This window comes from Manacus candei, unplaced genomic scaffold, assembly GCF_025592945.1.
Source record: "Manacus candei isolate 608988 ecotype Guabito, Panama unplaced genomic scaffold, ASM2559294v1 h1tg000026l, whole genome shotgun sequence".
Classification (NCBI taxonomy): domain Eukaryota; kingdom Metazoa; phylum Chordata; class Aves; order Passeriformes; family Pipridae; genus Manacus; species Manacus candei.
This window is the reverse complement of record NW_026138074.1, coordinates 3,502,943-3,522,921: the sequence shown is the minus strand read 5'-3', so window position 1 is coordinate 3,522,921 and position 19,979 is coordinate 3,502,943. Positions and strand designations below refer to the sequence as shown.

The following is a 19,979-nucleotide window of genomic DNA, read 5'->3' as shown; positions in this document are numbered from 1 at the left end:
AAAGCCTTCACATGCTTTAAATAAAAATTTCGCAACATATTTCTTGCACTGTGGATGTTTTTCTTTGTATTTGTGTCTCATCTCTCAGTTTGGTGTTACACTGCAGCCTTAACTGTTTAACTTTAGTGAGGATATAAGGTAAAAGCAGATTTTATGCTGACTCAACATTCCAACTCAATCCGGTTTTGTTTAATATAGTTTATCTAAGCCCTTTTTCATTTGTTTGTGCATGGTGAGAGTAGAAATAGATAAAAAAAGTCAGACCCTTATCTCCATATTGATGTACACCTCTGAAGCTTTGTTAAAAAATAATAAAACTAGTAAAGCTATATGTAACATACCTATTTCTCAGTGTCATACCTTGGACAGGTTGCTAATGTAAGATTAACTGCAGAGAAGACTCTTGCGTTTCCATAGAACCAAGGTAAATTTTATCACTGTCCTGACAAGAAGCAGGGCAAAGGTACATACCCATTTTCACAAAGTTGCTCTTCTTCTTTGTAACAAAACTGTTTGCTAAAGGCTTAAAGGTTTATAAGTTATAAGTTATTGTTTCATAATTATGTCAATACATAATATATGCATGTATAATATGATTGTATAGTTTATTTCTGAGGTCTTTGTAATTTATAAATTAACTCAGTTCTTGAAGTTCTTTTTTTTATGGAACACTTACTGATGTGCTGGGCGTTTGCCTTTCGTCCAATGCTTATCTATCTTCATGAACATGATGTTTTTGTTTTTAATGCTTCAGAAATCAGCTGTTACTGCACGCATTCTTAGAATATTAACAGCATAGTGAAATGTGGGTCTTCACACATTTGCTGCTATAGCACAAGCTACCAAACCTCAAAACCAAGGAATATGCACTTATCCTTTAAGTAGCTATTTCTATATTTTTTTTCTTAAGAATTTTGAGTGATTGCCTTGAGCAAACATTCACTGCCTGCAGCATTTCATATCTGTGTTTTGTTAGGGATGAATCTGAGTGTGTCCTCTGCTACCTTCAGGACAGAGACCGAATATCAAGTGACATTTTTTTTTTTAATCAGTCTCTTTTTGTGACCCCAGTACAATACAAATACAACAGTATTTAACAAGCCCAATTGCTGATGTGGTGCTCTAGTTCAGCCATCGATCACTAGGTGGTGCTCGCGTATCACAGTTCATTCCTTCGGCACCTCGAAAGTAGGATGGCGAGCGGATCCCCTCAAATTTCCATCACGTCTGTGCCAATAGATGGCACAAATACTGTCGCAGGTGAACTTGAAAACGCAGGTAGCATAGTGAGCTGGAGTGTAGTCACTTTCTTCTATTTATAAATACTGGGTTTAGGTGGTAAAATATGCCAGAAATCACATTCTCAATACTACTTTCAAATCAGAAAATAATCTGTTATGGAACTGTATATTTACTGCTTCTGTTATATATATACTTCTGAATGAAAATTTAGGTGGCTATGGCTCTTACTCTTTAAAAAGAGCAAGTGCTTAATACAGCTCTGAAGGCATTTTGACAGAACAAACCCCAAACAATGCAATTGTGACCTCAGCAGAATTAGAAGTCTATTTTTATCGTTTTGGTGATGATCTAGAACGTGTTGAGACAAATATGTACAGCATGAACTCAGCCACAGACAGTTTCCTGAAAATTGCTCTAGTCTAAAACACTGTGAATAGGAAGAAATAATAAGAATAGGAATAAATAATAAGGAAACAAATTCCCAAGAAAGGTGACATCTTGGATAGTGGTACAGAAGCCATTCAGGGATATCTTTTCAGTTTTCCATTAGTGCAACATCTACAGAATAAGCTAAGGCAGAGACTAACAATAGTTATCATGTAATTTCATATATGCTCAGCAAAGCTTTTGCATGATTCTAGAAATAGTTTTGGGTCATGCCTAGTACTTTGCTACCCCTCTAGGATCATACCTGTAGTGAGCGAGTTGCTTCATCTGGAAGGGAGAGAGGATTGATTTTTTGGGGCGTGCCTCAAGTTAACAAACTTACTTCACATATAGCTCAGAGCTGCTCAGGCCAGCAATGCCCACCTCTCTAAGAAGTACATGCCTGCTTCATGCTTATCTCCAGTTCTGTGTATGGATGGGATTACTGACTTCCCGACTGTCTAAACTAAGAAAATCCCTAGTCATCCAACACATCTTGTGTCGAGGAACTCTGTTTTCCTTTAGAAAATAATGGTTGCAAGTCCTTGTATATTCTCAAATGTGCTTGCTTAGTTCCTGATCCTGCGTAAGTTTGGTGAACAATAGGTTGTCTGTTTGTATTGATTGTGTTTATGTTTTTCCAAGGTATATTTCCAAGTATTTTTAGGGCCAGGAAGATGGTGAAGGGTCAAGAGGGGGAGTTGTATGAGGAGTGGCTGAGATCACTTGGTTTGTTCAACCTGGAGAAGAGGAGGCTGAGGGGAGAACTCATTGCAGTCTACTACCTTTTTATGAGGGGAAGCAGAGGGGCAGACACTGATCTCTTTGCTGTGGTGACCAGTGACAGGACCCAAGGGAATGCCATGAAACTGTGTCATGGGGGGCTTGGATTGGATATTAGGAAAAGGTTCTTCCCTCAGAGAGTGGTTGAACACTGGAAGAGGCTCCCTAGGGAAGTGGTCATAGCACCAAGCCTGCCAGAGTTCAAGAACTATTTGGACTGTGCTCTCAGATACATGGTGTGATTCTCGGGGCTATTCTGTGCAGAGCCAGGAGTTGCACAAGATGACCCTTGTGGGTCCCTTCCAGCTTAGGATATTCTATGATTCAATATTATCCATGGTAGAGAGGGAGAAAACCAAACCAGTGATTAGTATTCTGGATTGAGATGGTGCCACCTTGGGGTTATTTCAGACTGGCTGTTAGATTTAAAGATTGCAATTACCTCATTTTGAGGTATCTGCCTAGTGTAGATGTGATTAATAACTTTTCAGAGTTTCACGACAATTTCCTAAAAAGAAAAGTGCAAGTTTTTCATTTCAGATTTATGGCTAGGGAAGATGACTTCTGTCTTCCATGTTTGTGTAGTAGGTTATTCTTCCACTGAACATCTTCTGCAAGAGCTTTTGACCCTGTTGGGATGATTCTCATAGAATATGATAGAGGGTTAAATATCTCAGAAGTCCCTGCAACTTGAAAACAGACAGCAGAGTAGAGACCAAAATCAATGCCCTCAAAAGAGAAGGGCCGGAACCTGGGAGGGTCTTCACTGTGAATGAAGTTTCTCATGTACTAGACAATCTACACAGGAGAGAGATTATCAATTTTCCCCAGTTTTGGAAGAAACTATAGTCAGAATTTATATCATCTTAGACCCTAAATTCAGTTAGATACAAGGGACACATCTGTACAAAAGCAAACTGCTTAGTTGCAGTTTACACAGGATGCCTTGGTTTGTGTATTATTTGATATTTATTTGTTTCTAAACATCATGGACCTAGACCTACACAAAATAATTAGATTACTTGATTTGTGTAGATAAAGTAGCAGGATTGTACCAGCATTTTTACAACAAACAGTAGTCCCTGCAGGCGCTTCTATCCCAGTCCCCCTGAGTAACTTATGAGCTAATTCTTACAGATAATTATGGCTAAATCTTAAAGAGATTTAAGTTCAGCAGTAATCTTGAAGGACAGTGCCATCACTTAGAGATAATGAATGTCCTAATCAATTGTGCCAAGGGAAGCTCTGGGTTAAGTTCTGCTAATTCATGACCTTGTATGGGCAAGCAGCTGAAGTACACAGTAGGCAATAGGGACTTCTCGGTCATAAATATTCACAAGGTACTTACCCGTCCCTGTGGTGGAAAGCACACGCTGACAAGTGCCAAACTCCCTGGACTGCTCTACTGTGTGGTAGCTGTGGGGTGTCAGCTCAACTTCTGCATCTGACTTGCATTAGAGCGTTAATCCAGACTCATGCTATGATTCCTTGGAAACTGTGCACTTAGCTGAATAATTCATCATGTGACTTTCAATTATTTATGACTTCTTATAACAAATGAAATAAAATCTAAAGGTGGAAGGGATTTGTAACTTATGAATATCCAAGCAACAATCAGCAGATTGCTGTGTTGTCAAATTCTTGTGTTTGCTGCCTGTTTGCTTCTCTGAAGGTATTCCAAGGGAATGGTCATTCGCTACTGAATTGATTAAAACAGTAGCAAATTACTCCCTGCCAGTTTGTCATGTGCATGTTCATCTAATTGCACTGCTTTCCTTTTTTCTTCTCCCTCATTTAATAACAAAAACTAGAAATTAAAACTGGAATCCATCAGGACATCTTAGATTTGTAAATAGATTTTCATGATCTCCTTGAAAACTAATCAAAGGTGCATTTCCTGTAGGACCTTCTTTGATTGCTGCTAATTTTTAAATAAGCTTTTCTTAGCGAACCATCCCTTGCTTCAGCCACACATCCTGTGCTGCTTCGTGTAGGGTCAGCTGCTGTGCGTCAGCAGAGCTGCCATGGCTGCTGAGGTGTACAGTCATGCTTGGCCCCAAATAAGAGATGATAATAGCACTGACAGAGAGACCTTGTGGATTTAGCTAGAGCAGTTTGAGGAATTAGCCTTCATGAGCTTTCCACTTGAGTGGCCAAGCGTGACTTTCATATTCTGTGAGCAATGCTCTGGGAGTCAAGACTTAGAGCTAAGTGTCCAAGTCCTTGCCGAAACCTCTGTAGCAGTGGCTGATGCACTTGTGTCTGATTTTAAGAGTACACCTGCAAATGGAGGTTGCCAGGGAGTGAAACTGTAAATGTTTTGTTTCAAGATTAGCAGGCGGTTCTAGATATGGCCACAATTGTTTCAGATAATTTCTAGTGCAGACCGATACTGGTTCAGAGACAAGTTTGATAACCCCAGATTCATCCAAAGCAGATCTCTAGTCCCTACCTCCTGCATCACTGTCAGTGCCCAGCTTTTCCTGCACAGTAGAGCTCTTCCAGGCTTTCAGACCCTGGAGGGAAGGACCTGCAGTCCTGCCTTGCAGTGGGACTGTGGCAGTGCCGAAGTACAACATGGGTGCAGAAGGCAGGAGCTGCTGTTAGAGCCCACAACAGTTCTGCATTCCTCTCTCCAGTAAAGCTATGCTTTTACACAGCTATCACAAAGCTACAGAAACATACACACACCTGCTTCTTTGCATAGGAATATGCAAAGATTTTCTGCTAAAATTGGTAGCACAGCAGAATTTGTCATTGCAACACATAGGAGTCCAAGAAATGGACTATCTCACCCTGGGATGATTTATTTAGAGGTCAGGGTAAGAAAGTTTGGAAATTTTTTGTGCTATATGAACCTCCAGTGGGGGCTGCAGGGTAGCTTGGCACTGGAGCACAGATACAAGCTTTTACCCTGCCCATGCTGGGGATGGATTTGACAATTTAAAGCCACAGCCATGCTGTAGTCCTTTGCACAGGCAATTACTTTGTTAAAATTTCTTGTTCCCTCATTATCAAAAAGCATAAAACCTGACATTCTGTGGCTTCTTTGAAATCAAAAGGTGATTATTGGAACATGTCGAGACCCTTTGCTCAGTTTGTGTAACACAGATGTCTGTGAAATCCTCTGCAGCAATGTCTGATACAAGTTTTACATCTGCTTAGTCATCTTTATGAACTTTGGTTGTATTGTTATTGGGGTTTCTGTTCTCTTTTTTTTTTTTTTTTTTTTTTTTTTTAACTGCTCTCCTAGTATACCTTTTTTGACTGAGTAGCCTACTTTTTCATTTTCATTGGGATTTGTCCATTTGACTGGGGTGGATTCTAACTAGGAATTTAATATATGTGAGTGGGAGGCAGAGTGCCTTAAAGGAAATATTACTTGAGTTTACAATAAATCTCATTCCTCACAGAGCTGAGCTCCGGGGAGCTCAGTGCTGCAGCACTCAACACATTCTGATCTGATGTGCAGGCAATGAGTGGTGCTGATGGTTGTGTTCATTGTTTCGAAAATTGTTTACAAGTAGCGCTTTCATTTCGGTGGAGAGTTGTGCTTAAGGCATTATTGGTGAATTACCTTTCTTTGAGGTGAATGGCAGAGAAAGAATTTAATGATTCTGTAATTAAGCAAATGCCTTGAGATCACTTCTGTCTCATTCATTTTGTTGAAACTGATATTTAGTTTTTATGCATTTTTAAGCTAGCTTTAATAAGAAAATGGAGAGGGGCAGTATTATTACTTTGGGTTGAACTGTGGCCACCTACCTCAAAGATACCACATGTTATTGAAATATTTGAATATGGCTGTCTACTGTATCTTCTCACAAGTTAACCTTGTTGGTAAGGTGATTTCTTTTGTCAGCATCAAGGATGTTGTGACTTCTTCCATGCAGAGTGAGCCTCCAGTTCTTCGTTGCATTCAGTACATTGTAATGAGAAAACTGATGCAGTGAGGGGAATTGTGGATTTGCTGGACAGTCAGTGAATTTTTCCCTATTTTTTTTCTATGTTCTTTGGGTTATACTTATGTGATGTATTAGCAAATATAATTCCTAGTTCACTGTTTCTCTTAACATCAATGATGTGTCTTTCATGTGTTGTAAAATAACTTTTCAATATTGCTGGTTAGTTGCTTCATTTTTGAATTGCACATGTTTCATTGATAGTTAAGATCACAGTATCATACTCGGGAGGGCCAAAAAGTATTAAAAGATTTTTATCTAACGGTGGATGTTATATATGCAGTTATTTTCCTCAGCATTGCTTGATTCCCTTTGCCTTTGATTGTAGACTATTTAGTAACATGCTTTTGTAAAGCTATAAACTGTGCTTTTATCTTTTTCTTCCCTCCCCTCAAGTACTATAGATACTTGAATGCATATCAGAAATAAACATTGAAGGAGATGACTGATGGAAAGAGACATGTAGGAAAAGTGCATTTTCTCATTAAAGTTGCAGCAGTTAGTATTTATATTACTTATGGGGATTAGTTCCACTGAAGGGACAATACAGTTGACATAAATATCCTTGCAACATTGAAAGGAACATAATTCTGCTTGCAAATATATTTAAATTCACAAAAGAACCAATTAAATTTTACATTAGGAAATGTTTTAGTTTAATTTCTATGGAATGCATTCTTACAGTGACTATTAGTATGTCTGGTTTCCTTTCATAACTCCTGTTATTCAAAATAACCTGTTTTCTGTGAACTGATGAATATAGATCAGTTGATATGAAGGCCTTTCTACAAAATTTCCAATTACAACTAATTTAAAAATTCAAACTAGTTCCAATAGAAGGAAAATTGTTTTTGGCAGATGCTGTAGCCCAAGGCTGCAAGAAGAATTACAACATGGCAATTGTGAGACATTTAATTATATTAAAATGGTTGAAAACAAAATGCTGCATCCAATCTTTAGTTCTGTAATGGTGTCTCCTTTTTTTTTTTTTTTTTTGTAGGGGAACATTAATTAGAAGAGGGTAGTGAATAGTGAAGTGTATGGGTAATGAAATCGCAATGGAGAAATGCCTGGTTTAGATGATTTGATGTTTGATGGAATTAAGTCTTCAAAGATAAAGAAAACAAACAAATTATTTAGTCCTTGTCAGATTTCTCTCTAAAATTCCGCTTACGTTAGTGGCAGCATGATACTTAATTACATTCTTGAACAAAGCTAAACTGTAGAAAAAAGGTTGAATGAACAGTAGATGGTGATAATGCAACATGTAAAAATAAAGTATTGCTAAAAATAAGTATATTCACAGGTGTTTAGTCAATACCTCATAATAATTTTTAATAATTCTCCTGTTTAGACACAAATTTCTTCAGTTCAGTCACAGTCTCTTAGTATGTGATTTAGAGCTGAAACATATGAATAGACTATAAATTTATTTACATTTTATTTTTTCCATTTCTTTCTGGGAAAAAAATATTTAGGTTTCAAAAATGTGTCTTTGGATGAAAATTCATCCTTTGTTAATAAATGTTCACTTTTATTCTGTTACTTTTAATCAATGTAGATGGCAACCCAAAGATTTTTTTCCAACATTGTCACATGGTTGACCAAAAATAGTTAAAAGTATGCTCCTTTGTATATATGAGACTTTGCTAAGTGCAGAAGAAAATTATATAAGCTGTATTCCTTGAAGCTAACTTATTTCAACAGTATTGTCTTTCGTGTTCCAGAAAATATATTCTACATTTCTTTGGGATACTAATTAGGAACTGTTAATTTTCAAATAACCATAAACTGTTTTCATCATGACCTGACCTGTTCAGTGTTAGTGCATATGTTAGAGCATTTAAAAATTTGGCATCTTGAAAAATGTTTGTAAGTGCTGTAATTGTGACGATGATGGAAAAGTGAATCATCCATTTCACCTGCAAATTTAAGAAATCTCATTGCCATTCCAAGATATTTAAGCATGGTTAAATTAGTTAAAGTGCTTATTCAGAAAATGAAATTATATTTAATCCATCTACATATATTACAGTGCTCATATAGTGATTGAATTCTTAGTGGTTAACTCAGGGATTAGTTCTCAATGTTTATGAATATTCATGAATGACATGAGTAGGCTGTTTTGGAGTTGTTGACCACTTTTATGGTTTCACTAATAAATCAATAATGTTCAGGGGGATGACAGAAGAAGCATTTGATTAATCCTAAGAAATACTTAGGATTGAAATGGGTTTATGCCTTACAAATAAATCATAGTGGGCAAGGGAATGATAAGATTTGATTTTAGAAGTTATGTAGTAATACTTAGGTTTGAAATGTTTTGGTTAATGAGAAAACATATATATGTAAGGAGGAATACCAAACAGCACTCATCATTTGCTTTTCATTGGAAGTGTGGTAATCTTCTTGATTTTCCTGCAGAAATCAAGTGCTGTTAATTTACTTTGAGTGTTTCTTTCCTTAGCTAAAACCAAGTATTCTTCTCGGTAGGACTGATTTGGGTAGGTGACTTTTTGTATTTCACGGTTTCACCAGCTTCTTCTTTCTCAAACAGATAGATGTATGTCTTTAAACTGTCTGAGCATGCAGATACTGGTGTTCCAAATATGATGGGTAAACTATAAAGAATGACTATTTGAATTTTTGTTGCTAAGCTGTAAACTGCGGGAAAGCCAGTCCCTGACACCAGGGAGAGAAATCTGATAAGATTACCAGTAACAGAATAGCTGTATGTGTGATGGGTAAGGATCAGCTGAAAATTACGGTGGAACTAGAAGACCAACTTAAGCGAGCAAAGTAGATTCCAGTAAATAGGGGGATATTTAAAATCAGTAAAGTGTCTTAATTGTAAATAAAAGCTGGATGTGCAAAAGTGCAAATATGAGAGGTCTGAAAGGAAATGTGAGGAAACTATAGCACCTGACAGCAGGCTAGTTACTTTATATAAGGAATATCTCATGTGCACAGTGGAATGTCAAATCAGAGGAACCCTGTAATATCAAGATGTAAACTGTACAGAAAGGAGAGTTTCAGCTGGGTATAAGCATGACTATGTATCAAAAAATAGATTCTAATAATAGAATATTTCAGTGTGGAAGTTATAAAAAGAAATCTAAAATTATTATTTTAGAACTACACTGCTGTCCGTAACATGCAAATATCATCAACTGTGTGATATTATAGAAAGCAGCTGACTGAGAAGCAGTAATGATGGGTGACTTCATCTTGTCTGTAGGCAGATGGTGTCTTTGTTACCAAATTTCCCAAACAGTTTCAATACTGTGGAGGTTATTGTGCAGACCTTTTGTGTGAAGGGTGTCGCCTCTTCTTCATTTTGGTCCCCATTTGTAGCACTATACCTTCTCTGTTTGCTCTTTGATAAGTAGAATTGAAGACATTGTTGATTAGACAGGCACTCCTTTAATTTTATTGTTTATGACCAATTTCAGATCCAGCTACAGGCCCAGTGAGAGGTGATGCGTTTTTACAGCATTGCACCTGGTCCTTGTTCTGAGGAGTTACCAGGGTGAAGAGGTAGCCCTGCAAGTGTCAGCATGGATAGAAATACAGTACACAGTTATGGGTGATGTCACAATTCTCCACATTGGCAAATCAGAAATAATAAATTAAAGGAAATTGTAATTAACTGCAATTACCTGAACAACTACCTGTGTAAAATGAAGTTTATGTTTAATTATAAATTAATTTTGATCATATATTCCTAGATCACACCTTCTCTGTAGTATATTATCAGACCTATTTATTAATGACATTAAAAGAGTTATATTTTTTGTACTTCCTTGTCAGCAAGCAAATATACCTAGTCAATAATTCATGTTGCAGTTTACTCAATAAACTGGGAAATGCTGTCTTTTCAGAATTGCATCTGATCCAATAAACCAAATCATATAATAATAAAGTATGTCATCGATGTAAACAAATACCAGATGGGTTGTAAAACATTTAATTTTAGATCAGTGCAAATAGACTGAGATAAACACTGCTGTGGTGCATTGTCAGTCACTAGTAAAGCTGAAAAAGGGATTCCCACTGTGTGTCCCTATTCTGAAGGATTCCACCTCCATGTTTGTTTTTCTCTTGCTTTAAGTGTTTGACGCTTGTTCTCTTTAGCCCCATTTGCTCCCTGGTAGCACGCTTTCAGACCAAGTGTGCTGGCATGGCTGCTTTTCAAAGCGTGACAATACAAGCCAGCAAGGGTTTGCTGGTGAAAATAGATGTTCCCAGAGAAGGTGCTCGCAGAGAACCTCTGTGAGGCGGCTGAGGCAGGGGCACTGTGGAGGCTGGGCTGCTGCTTTGTGTAATTTGGGAAGTGGGCTTATCTCTTGTGCTATTTTCTCACTCTGAAGGGATGAATGTTGTTACCTGTGCCAGAATCAGCTTCCTTCAGTATGGATGTACATAGTTTTTTACTCCTAAGATGCAAATGCATTCACTACAAGACTCTTTCAGTTGTGGTCAGTTCAAGATGAAGTTCCAAGTGTGTCTGCATTATTGAATTGCAAGGCTATGTTTTTTTCCACACAGTTAAAATCCAAAGGCTGTTGTTCTGTACTTAAGATATCTACTAGCATTTCTATAATAAAGTTTTCTAATTGTGTGTTCACCGACATTTTATCTCTAGGGACATGGTTTAGTGGTGGATTGGCAGTGTGAGGTTTGTGGTTGGACTCGATGTTCTTAAAGGTTATTTCCAACCTAAACAGCCCTATGATCTGTATATGTGTCTGTATTCTGTATTAATTTATAATAATAAATAAATTTAAATTTAAATTTTGAAGTGTATTTGCTAAAATATTATCAAAAGCTTTGCAGAAAGCATGACGTCTTGTTATATTCTTCATATTAAATGCATTAAAATCAAACCTTACCTACATACAGAAACATTACACACATATACCACTGCAGATATACTTAATCTCGATTGCATGACAGAAACTTTCTTTCTAGATGAAAATGTCTTCCAACTGTAGATATGAATTAGAATTATGTAGCAGAAAACTAATACCTTATTTACAAGAAGTGTATTTTCTTGATTTCTTCTTTTGGGAATTAATTTAAATAAAAAAACACTTGTCATCTTGTCTGACAGCTGATGACAGCATCAAAATCACTGAGTGATTTTGATGACAAGTTATTCCTACACATCAGCACATCAGGCTTTTATTGCTCTCTTGGGTACACAAGAAACTTGTATTAAGTGGTGTTTAACAAGGACTCATTTAGTTTGTCAGTTCTGTGACACAATTTATATGAAGGAAGGGGTAATGTTCCCATGTCAGCGAAGATGAGAAGATTGCATAGATGTTGTCTGTCTGCATAGAATGAAGCTTGTCTGTGGAGATGCAAACAAATCAAAGGGCATGTTTTTTCATCACACTTCCAAATGGGGATTAAGCAAGTTTATGTAAAAATTCATGCATTGTTAGTCAGAAACTGATTGTTCAGATTTAGGAAGAAATTTTCTTATGAAGAAATACAGCTTTTTTTTCCCCCTTAAATCAAGTGAGTTACTGTAGTTTTATCGCTGTCATGTTTAACTACAGTGACTTTCCAACCATGTAGTATTGAATAGGGAAATTTCTAAAAGTACTGTGAAGACTTCCCTTCAGTGAAACTTACCTTTCACATATTCAAAAGTTTTTGGAAATTCATCACTTTGTTTCAGTAAAAAAAACCCACGATATTTTCTGATAGTCTCCAAGGTTGCCTTCAGACAAAGTCCAGTAATCCATTCCTCAGCAACTGGTAAAGTAAATGGGAATGGGGGGTGTTCTGTGACCATTTTTAAACATTTTATCAGGAAGATCTCAGCAAAATATGCATTCTCACAGTGCTCCACTGAGGGTTTTTTCCCAAGTCAAGTTGGCAGTAAACTGCTCTACCCCAGGTTCTGTATAGAGCCAAGTCTGAACTACAAATTTTCCTGTGGCACATTCATATCTTAAAGTTGAAGAATATGAAAAATCCCTAGATTTTTACAGCCTTTTCCAGGGGATTTAGGGCTTCCCTAAACAAACATTAAATACTAAAGTAGTAGAGTTCCCTGAAACAGTGGAATTAGATTTCAACCACAAATCCAGGTTTGCGCTTTTCACTTAGGTATTTAGGTGAACAGACTGATCTTTAGAAAAAAAATCGACATCCTGAGTTTATCACCATAAAAACAGTCACAAAATTACTATTCTGTGTGATTTTTCTCATGCCTCCATGAAGAGACTTTGGCAGAAGCTGCAAAAGAAGTTTCTTGCTACTCATTATTTCATATATGAATCTTGAACATATGCTCTGAGTGGGTTTGAAATCACTTAGATTTGATTTTTTATTTATGTTTATTATTGTGCAGTAATCCATAGCACTGAAAACATGTCATAAAAGTAAACTGTGCAATAGGGAATTAGTGGGAGAAATATTTCAAAACAGTATTTTTAATATGTTGCTTAATCTCTATGATGACTGGCATATTTACTTGATTTGTAATGCATTCTCTTTGTTTACCTATATTTGTCTCATCATCTCGTATTGCCAGGTATTTCGTTAATGTTATTATTTTGCACTTGAAGAAATTATGATGGGATTTTTAACAGTACGTGGTTTTGTATTTTTCTGGTTTTATTAATATAAATATTTCTTTTTTCCTCTAGAAAAGTCCTAAAGGAAATCTCTGTTGGAGACCTAAGGCCTAATGAAACAGTTGAAGCAAATCTGGAAGCACAACTACTCTCCAAATTAGACCATCCAGCCATTGTCAAATTTTATGCAAGCTTTGTGGAGCGAGATAGTTTCTGCATCATCACTGAATATTGTGAGGTGAGACTCAAAAATTTGACAAAATCTGGCAATTAAGGTAGGGTCTTCTAAGAAGCCATTTTAAAAAATGTTTTAGTTTGAATTTTAGGCTTTATTTGTTACTTATGGTATCACCTGCTACTTGTTAGGTGTGTTTCAGATAAGCCATGTTAGGCACTGAAGTGAGACTCATAGCTCATAGAAAAACAAACCAGAGAAGAGCAAATAGGTAATTTTAAGTCTAAGTTCATTTTGTGTGTTATAATCAGTATTACAAGGAAGACTTAAATGAAGATATATTACACATCTGTGGGAGAACTCAGAAAGGTTGTATCACATGTGTACTACTTATAGGTAAGAGGATGAGATTGGGAGTTTGGGGGCATGGTATGAAGTGTGATATAAATGAGGAAGGGAAAACTCACTTGTCATTTGGGGTGATTACAAGAAACTTAAACTTGATCACATGGATGATGAGATTGGTAGCAACATTGGCTTTATGAAATGAAAAATAGTGTAAGTCAAAGACCAGAGTGTAGTGGATAAAACAAATATTAAACCAGGATGTGTTACAGTATTGTTACTATTCATTTTTTAACTCCAACATTTGGTTTAAAAACATATTGCTGAAATCTGTCTTAAGGCTTTAAAATAAAAATTTAAACATATTTAAGCCAGCTTTTTAGGAGTTTATGTAAAACAAGTGCCTACTTTGTATTAAATATAGATGTGCTCTTCAAAAACATAAATCTGTCATACATTAAGTGATCTTTTATGAAACTGTGAAGCAAACTCTTCAGTTGTGCTCTGCTAGACATGCTGAAATGCTTTGGAAGCTAATGATCTTTATGCTACTGGATTGCCTGTTCACAAATCAGACTTGACTTAACTAATCACGTTTCTTCAAGAACTTGGCTTTGGTGAGAATAATTAAACAAGTAAGGTTCCTGACAGTTATTTCTTCCTTACAAGCTTTGTCTGATGACAGTAAGATGCCTGTTTATTGCTGGGATTTTTAAAATTTAAATCTGAAATGTTCAATTCTGTGATGCGATCTGAATATTTGTTTACATATTATTTTAACACCCATGCAGAAGCTCTTTGTGTCATTCCTTGAATGTCTGACAGCTGAGGCTTGAGAGTATTGCCAACTCTTTGAGGAAACCCAGAGCTCAGAGCTGAAGGATTATTCTAACTGTCCAGCTATTCCCATACACTCATCATTTTCTCTCTACCGATGGTACAAAGTGACCCAACACCAGATAAGTTGAACATGTAGGAATAAAGGGGCCTATTTCAGCAGCATTATATGGCTTTTGTCCACTGATTTTCCTCTTTTCTTTTTTTTTTTTTTGTTGTTCATGCAGAATAAAGTTATAGGTGAATAAAAAAGAGCATGGTAGCAATCACTAGAGTAATCACAACCATCACTCCTTGGAGGTTTGGATTTTTATTCAGGCAGTATAAACTACCCTGCACGAAAACGTTTTGGTACTGAGTTACCCTAGGATCTGGGAATCATATGCTCAAACACATGAGAATGTATTAGAGCAAGTCAAAGGAAGGAGGAGGAAATAGATTCACTGGCTATGCACTGAATCTCTTCAGTTTTGAGTCTGCTGGGTCAGGTCAGAATGATATTTGGTACAATAGGATATGCTTCCCACTTTTTCGAAAAGGACACGTGTGGTATGATTGCATTTAAGCAATTACAATATATTTCATCAAGTGTTCAGGCAAGGAAGGTATAAAGCAAAGCTGCAAACAGTGCTATGAAGTTTCTTTCCTATTTTAGTGGGAGTATTTTCAGGAGGTATACTTTTGTATTTGCTTACCTATAACCTGCCTTTGTATGTGGTGGGATTTGGGTCTTTTGACCTAAAAGATGCCTGGTTAAACCATGCATAAACTGAGAATGAGAAAAATGTTTTGCTACATGATGTTGTTTGGAAGTCTAGTGCATTCAGTTTCTCGTGCATAGAATAATTACCAGATTGGCAGTAATTGGTACTCTTGGACAGACTCAAAACTAAGAACAGACATTAAGTTGGCATGGAAACAGAACTGCCCTCTGAGCCTTACTCCACTTTCTCCAAAGTACTGTGACTTACTCATTAGCCAGGGTAATTTCTTCATTCTTGCATGAGTAGCATAGAGTGAGCCTCCAATGCAGCTGCCCCATGCTATACTTGTCCTGTGAAAGAAAAAAAAAGACAACATTGGTCTGCATTGCTCAGCTTGACATCTTTTATTATATCTGAATTCACTCAAAATTATAGAGAAGAGGTATATGTGTTCTATTTTGATCTTCTTGTTGAGCTTCTTTGACAGTTTCCCCAAATCAAAATCTTATGAACCTTGGATTTAATTTTGTAGTATAAATTGGACTTCAATAAAATACAGTTTTTACAAAGTAATAACTTTAAAAGTTGCATCATTTTAATATATTGTAAACCAGAACTGGTTGTGCTTTTTCCCGGGCAATTATTTATGTCTCTTCACTGTGGTCTCAGCTGTGATGTGAGTACACATATGCTAAGGAAATCTTAGCAAAAAGAATAACTAAAGCAATCAATGCTTGTTCACGTTATCAGCTCTAGATGCTAAGCTTTTTCAAATAAGTTAGTGGTGTGTTTGATGCTCTGGATATTTAAATAGAAACTGCAGCTTGGAAACTCCATATGTACTCTAATTGCTATATTGTTGAATTCCTTATGAAGTTCATTATGCTGACCTTCTAAATTGCAAATTGAGTTAACAAATTATTTCAGAGTTTCACAACAGCAGTATTTCAGCAAATCTTTTATGATGTGTTTTTGTTTTCCTTTTTTCAGACACAAAATTAAGGTTAAATATATTGTAGGACATTGAGATCATTCTTCTCTATTTGAAGGTAAAAAACCATGCAGTTGTGTGAGGGCACATGTAGTGTATTATTGAACTGCTTTTGTTCTCCTTTGACCTTTTGAAGGAATTGTCCCTCAACTTCAGAGTATTCACTACCCTAACTCTGGAGGTCCTGCACTGATTTTCTTTGCGTTTTTCATTGCAATGTGTTCTTGTGAGAGGGGCCGCACTGGGACAGGGAGAAGCACTGACTGGAGCCTGCTGCACTTCATTTATCCTCATCTGGATAGTACATAGTCCCTTGTGGCCAGTAGCCAGCTGACACGTGTTTCAGCACCCCCTCAGTCTTGGGCTATTGTTACAGTTGGGTGTGGATGGTCTGGGGCATCGTCTGGAACAGGTAAGTCATTATTTTTGAGGTGTGTGAGTAGTCTCAGACACAGTCCATCTAGTTGCCATGCAGCAGAGTTCCCAGCATTTTCTGTTCTTTTCTCTGCTTTGCTGCAAGCAACCATGGGGGAAGCTGTTGGACATTTGGAGTTGCAAAGGGGAAGCAGCTGCTGGGAGCAACAAGTTCCCAGAAGAGCTTCACTCTGGGCTTCAGCAGGGAGGCAGATGGAGTGTTGAAGCCATATTCCCTTCCCCAGGGAATGAGATTATTCAGACATTTCAGTTAAAAAATTGCAAGACATTGTCAGGGGCACGTGTTTTTGCTATATGACAAAATGCTTTTGCTTTATTTTAGCACACTCTCGAATGTTGTAACTTAGAACCTCAGGGGCTATAGAAATTACTGTAAATTCATGTGAAAGGCATGGGACATAAATGCATGGATCTACAAGGGCAGAACCTGCTTATTTTGTAGCAGCAGTATGAAGCACTGTGGTGTTGGGAACAGAAAAATGAGAAATGCTGAAGAGATCATAAAATGTTGAGGGTCAGCAATGCAAAGGATCAAAGGGGTTGATGATGGGAAATGACAGTACTGGTACAGTCATACAGGCTAAACTATGTTCTTGTATATGGCACACAAAACTTCTGATTTTATGCAGAATGTATAATGTAAAAGTAATGATTTATGGTGAATAAGCTGTCCTGATGTAAGGTAAAATTAGTCATTAGAATATAATGAGGCTCACAGTCCCTTTGCTCTGGGGTTAGTTACCTCAACACATTGCTTACCACTGATGTGAGTGCATTCTTGTAGACAAAATCCATTCATTTTATAAACCGGATAAACAATCAGCTGACAACCATCTGTCTAATTTTTTAGCAAAAAGAACAGCTTTCCTGTAAGTCTCCTCAAAATCCACTTTCATCATGCTGTTGTACAATTGATTTTTCCAAACATCTGGCTTACAGTTTTCAATTAGTCTTTTTCTGAATTTTTTTTTTGGTTTATTGTCACTCCCTACTGTGTGTCATATTGTTCCATTTCCAGTATTAATTCAAGATCAGTTGTAATTTTAATGAGGTATTTGCAATAACACATGCTACATATTCTTGAAGCTCTAAATCTGCTTTGTTTCTGGAAAAAGTGAGTTTGAAAGAGGGGCAAAGTATCATAATTAAAGACTGTTTTAATTCTTAAGAGAGCAACATGGTTCCTTTGATGCTGACATGGTTATTTTAACATATTAAATCAGAATGTCTCTTGACTGTTGAGTGTTTCACTGGAGTGGAAAGGTTTTTCTCAAATTTATTAACTTATTCAGACTGATCGGAGCAGATAGGTTTTACTTATTTAGTTATCTATATATTAACCAGTCAATGTAGGTTCTCATCATAAATCTTTGCAGAGAAACAGCATTTCTACAACATGATCCATCCCTCCCTAAGGTACACAACTAGATGGCAGAGATAACTGCACTATACGGGTGCGTGTTCCTTTGTGTTAACTATAAAGGGGGTTCGGGGTGACCAGCTTGGATGCACACATCTAAAGTTGGGTGACATGAAGTAGGAAGAGTTGAAAACTTTGATGATATTGAGTAACATTAAGAGAAAATTGACTTGCTTTCCCTATGGAGCCAGACTTCTTGATCTCACTTTGATCCTCAGTTGTGTATGCTTTTGGTGATGGGAGAGTTCAGAATTCACATGCGTGCGTTAATTTTACAGGCTACGTGGTAAGGAGCCTGAAAGGTCTAAGAAAGTGGAGTCCTGTACTTCGATGAAGGAGATGGCATTTTAAAAACTTGCTGTAAATATACAAATATGTTGTGATATTTTTCAGGGTGGAGATCTAGACTTTAAAATTCAAGAGTACAAAGATTCTGGGAAGATATTCACTCAAAGTCAAGTAGTAGAGTGGTTTATACAGTTGTTACTCGGAGTCAACTATATGCATGAAAGGTACAGTCATTTAATATGAGAGCATTTGGCTTGGGAGGGGAGTGAATATACTTACTGACTAGTAGCAGATACTCAGACAGAAATGAAACCATGTGGTTTGTCTTGTATTGGTATAAAGTTCTATTCACCAAAATGTTTTATTTAGTATGTGTTTCATATCTCAGTTATGATTAATTATCCTGCAAGAACATTGTGCATTATATCTCTTAGTAGCACAGTGGTAGGTGTCTTTTAGCGTTAGACACACTTTTTCTAAGAGCCAGATTAAAAATGTATCACAATAGGAAGAGTTCATAGTTGTTAGAAGAAAATGGATTAAAAGTTTAAAACAGAGTCAGTTTTTTACAGGGGAATCAACAAGGATGTCTTGCAGATACTTAATGTGAAGAATCCAATATATATGCTTGATGGATTCCCACTAAAATCGGTGAAGTTACATACATACCTTCTTTGAAAACAGACATCACTTTTAACAGAACATCAAAGATTAGCTTAAAAAAATTCTGCAGGTGATCCAGATAGTGATATGTGGAGATCACACATGGTTTGAGTAGGATAGTGTATATAAGTGAATACCTGCCTAGATCATAGCCATGAGTGCAGTTCTTGCCTGCGATGTGATTTAGGCAGGTTGACTTCAGTGATCTAAGCAGTTCCCTTGTTGCCAGTGTACTGGACATGTGTGTGAGCCCTGTCTGATCCCCTTTCTGCATCGTCCAGTGCTGTCACCTTTTCAGGGCTTGGGCAAAACTTGCTTACCTGAACTTGAGTTGCAACAGGGTAGGAGAGGTCACCGGTCATCAAGACCACTCATTTCTGAGTTGAACTGAAGTTAAGCATGTAGAATATGTATGACCTTAGCTGATGGATACCTAATGAGTTTTTGCACCTACAGTGTCAGACTGTAGAGGGAAAAGGGCAGAATGAATTGCTGTCCAGGATGCAAGAGCATTTGTGTTCCTACATGTCAGTTTATCCAGGGCTTGTACATGAAGTGCTTCCCAACAGACTGCAGTGATAGGAGCACAGTGAAGAGAGCTGTCTTGTGATGCCATGCTCTCCAGCATTCACCACAGGCTGAAAGGACAGGGCAAAATGGAAACAAAAAACTTGGCAATTTAACTAAACTATCAGTGTGGGGATTTTATTCTCTTTCTCAAACTCCAATTTAACAATTTATCATTAAAAGTTGTGGTACTTTGTAAAGTCCAATTTTGATGAAATCCTTCCTGATGTTTAGAAGATGCATTGTGCAGACTAATGCAGAATAATAATAACATTGCACTTGGACTAGGTGACCATTGTAGGTCCTTTCCAACTAAACAATTCTATTGTATGAGTTATTCTTTTTGTCTTTTATTTTCTGTATTTCTTCATGCCTCTTTTATCTCTTGTTTTCACATATGTCCCTTTTGTCTGCTCTTCTCTTTATATTACTCATCTTCTACTTGTTCTCAAGAAAACCTTTAAAACCAAATAAAATCTTAGAAATAAACTTTCTTCAGTAAATATGTATATTAAATTATTTGGTTTACTGAAAAGTAGGTTAATTCT

At 36.9% G+C, this 19,979-nt stretch overlaps 1 protein-coding gene across 5 annotated transcripts in view; it reads left to right on the top strand.

The window, feature by feature from the left end:
* The window catches only part of NEK11 (NIMA related kinase 11), an 84,091-nt gene that overhangs the window by 3,431 nt on the left and 60,681 nt on the right, over nucleotides 1-19,979 (top strand). For 4 of the 5 annotated variants that reach the window (XM_051789108.1, XM_051789109.1, XM_051789110.1 and 1 more), the window contains exons 3-4: nucleotides 13,079-13,244; nucleotides 18,307-18,425. In XM_051789108.1, the coding sequence (XP_051645068.1) occupies nucleotides 13,079-13,244; nucleotides 18,307-18,425 (285 nt within the window). Of the gene's footprint in view, nucleotides 1-13,078; nucleotides 13,245-18,165; nucleotides 18,426-19,979 lie in introns of those variants that run through there. The other variant, XM_051789111.1, reaches the window with a different exon arrangement.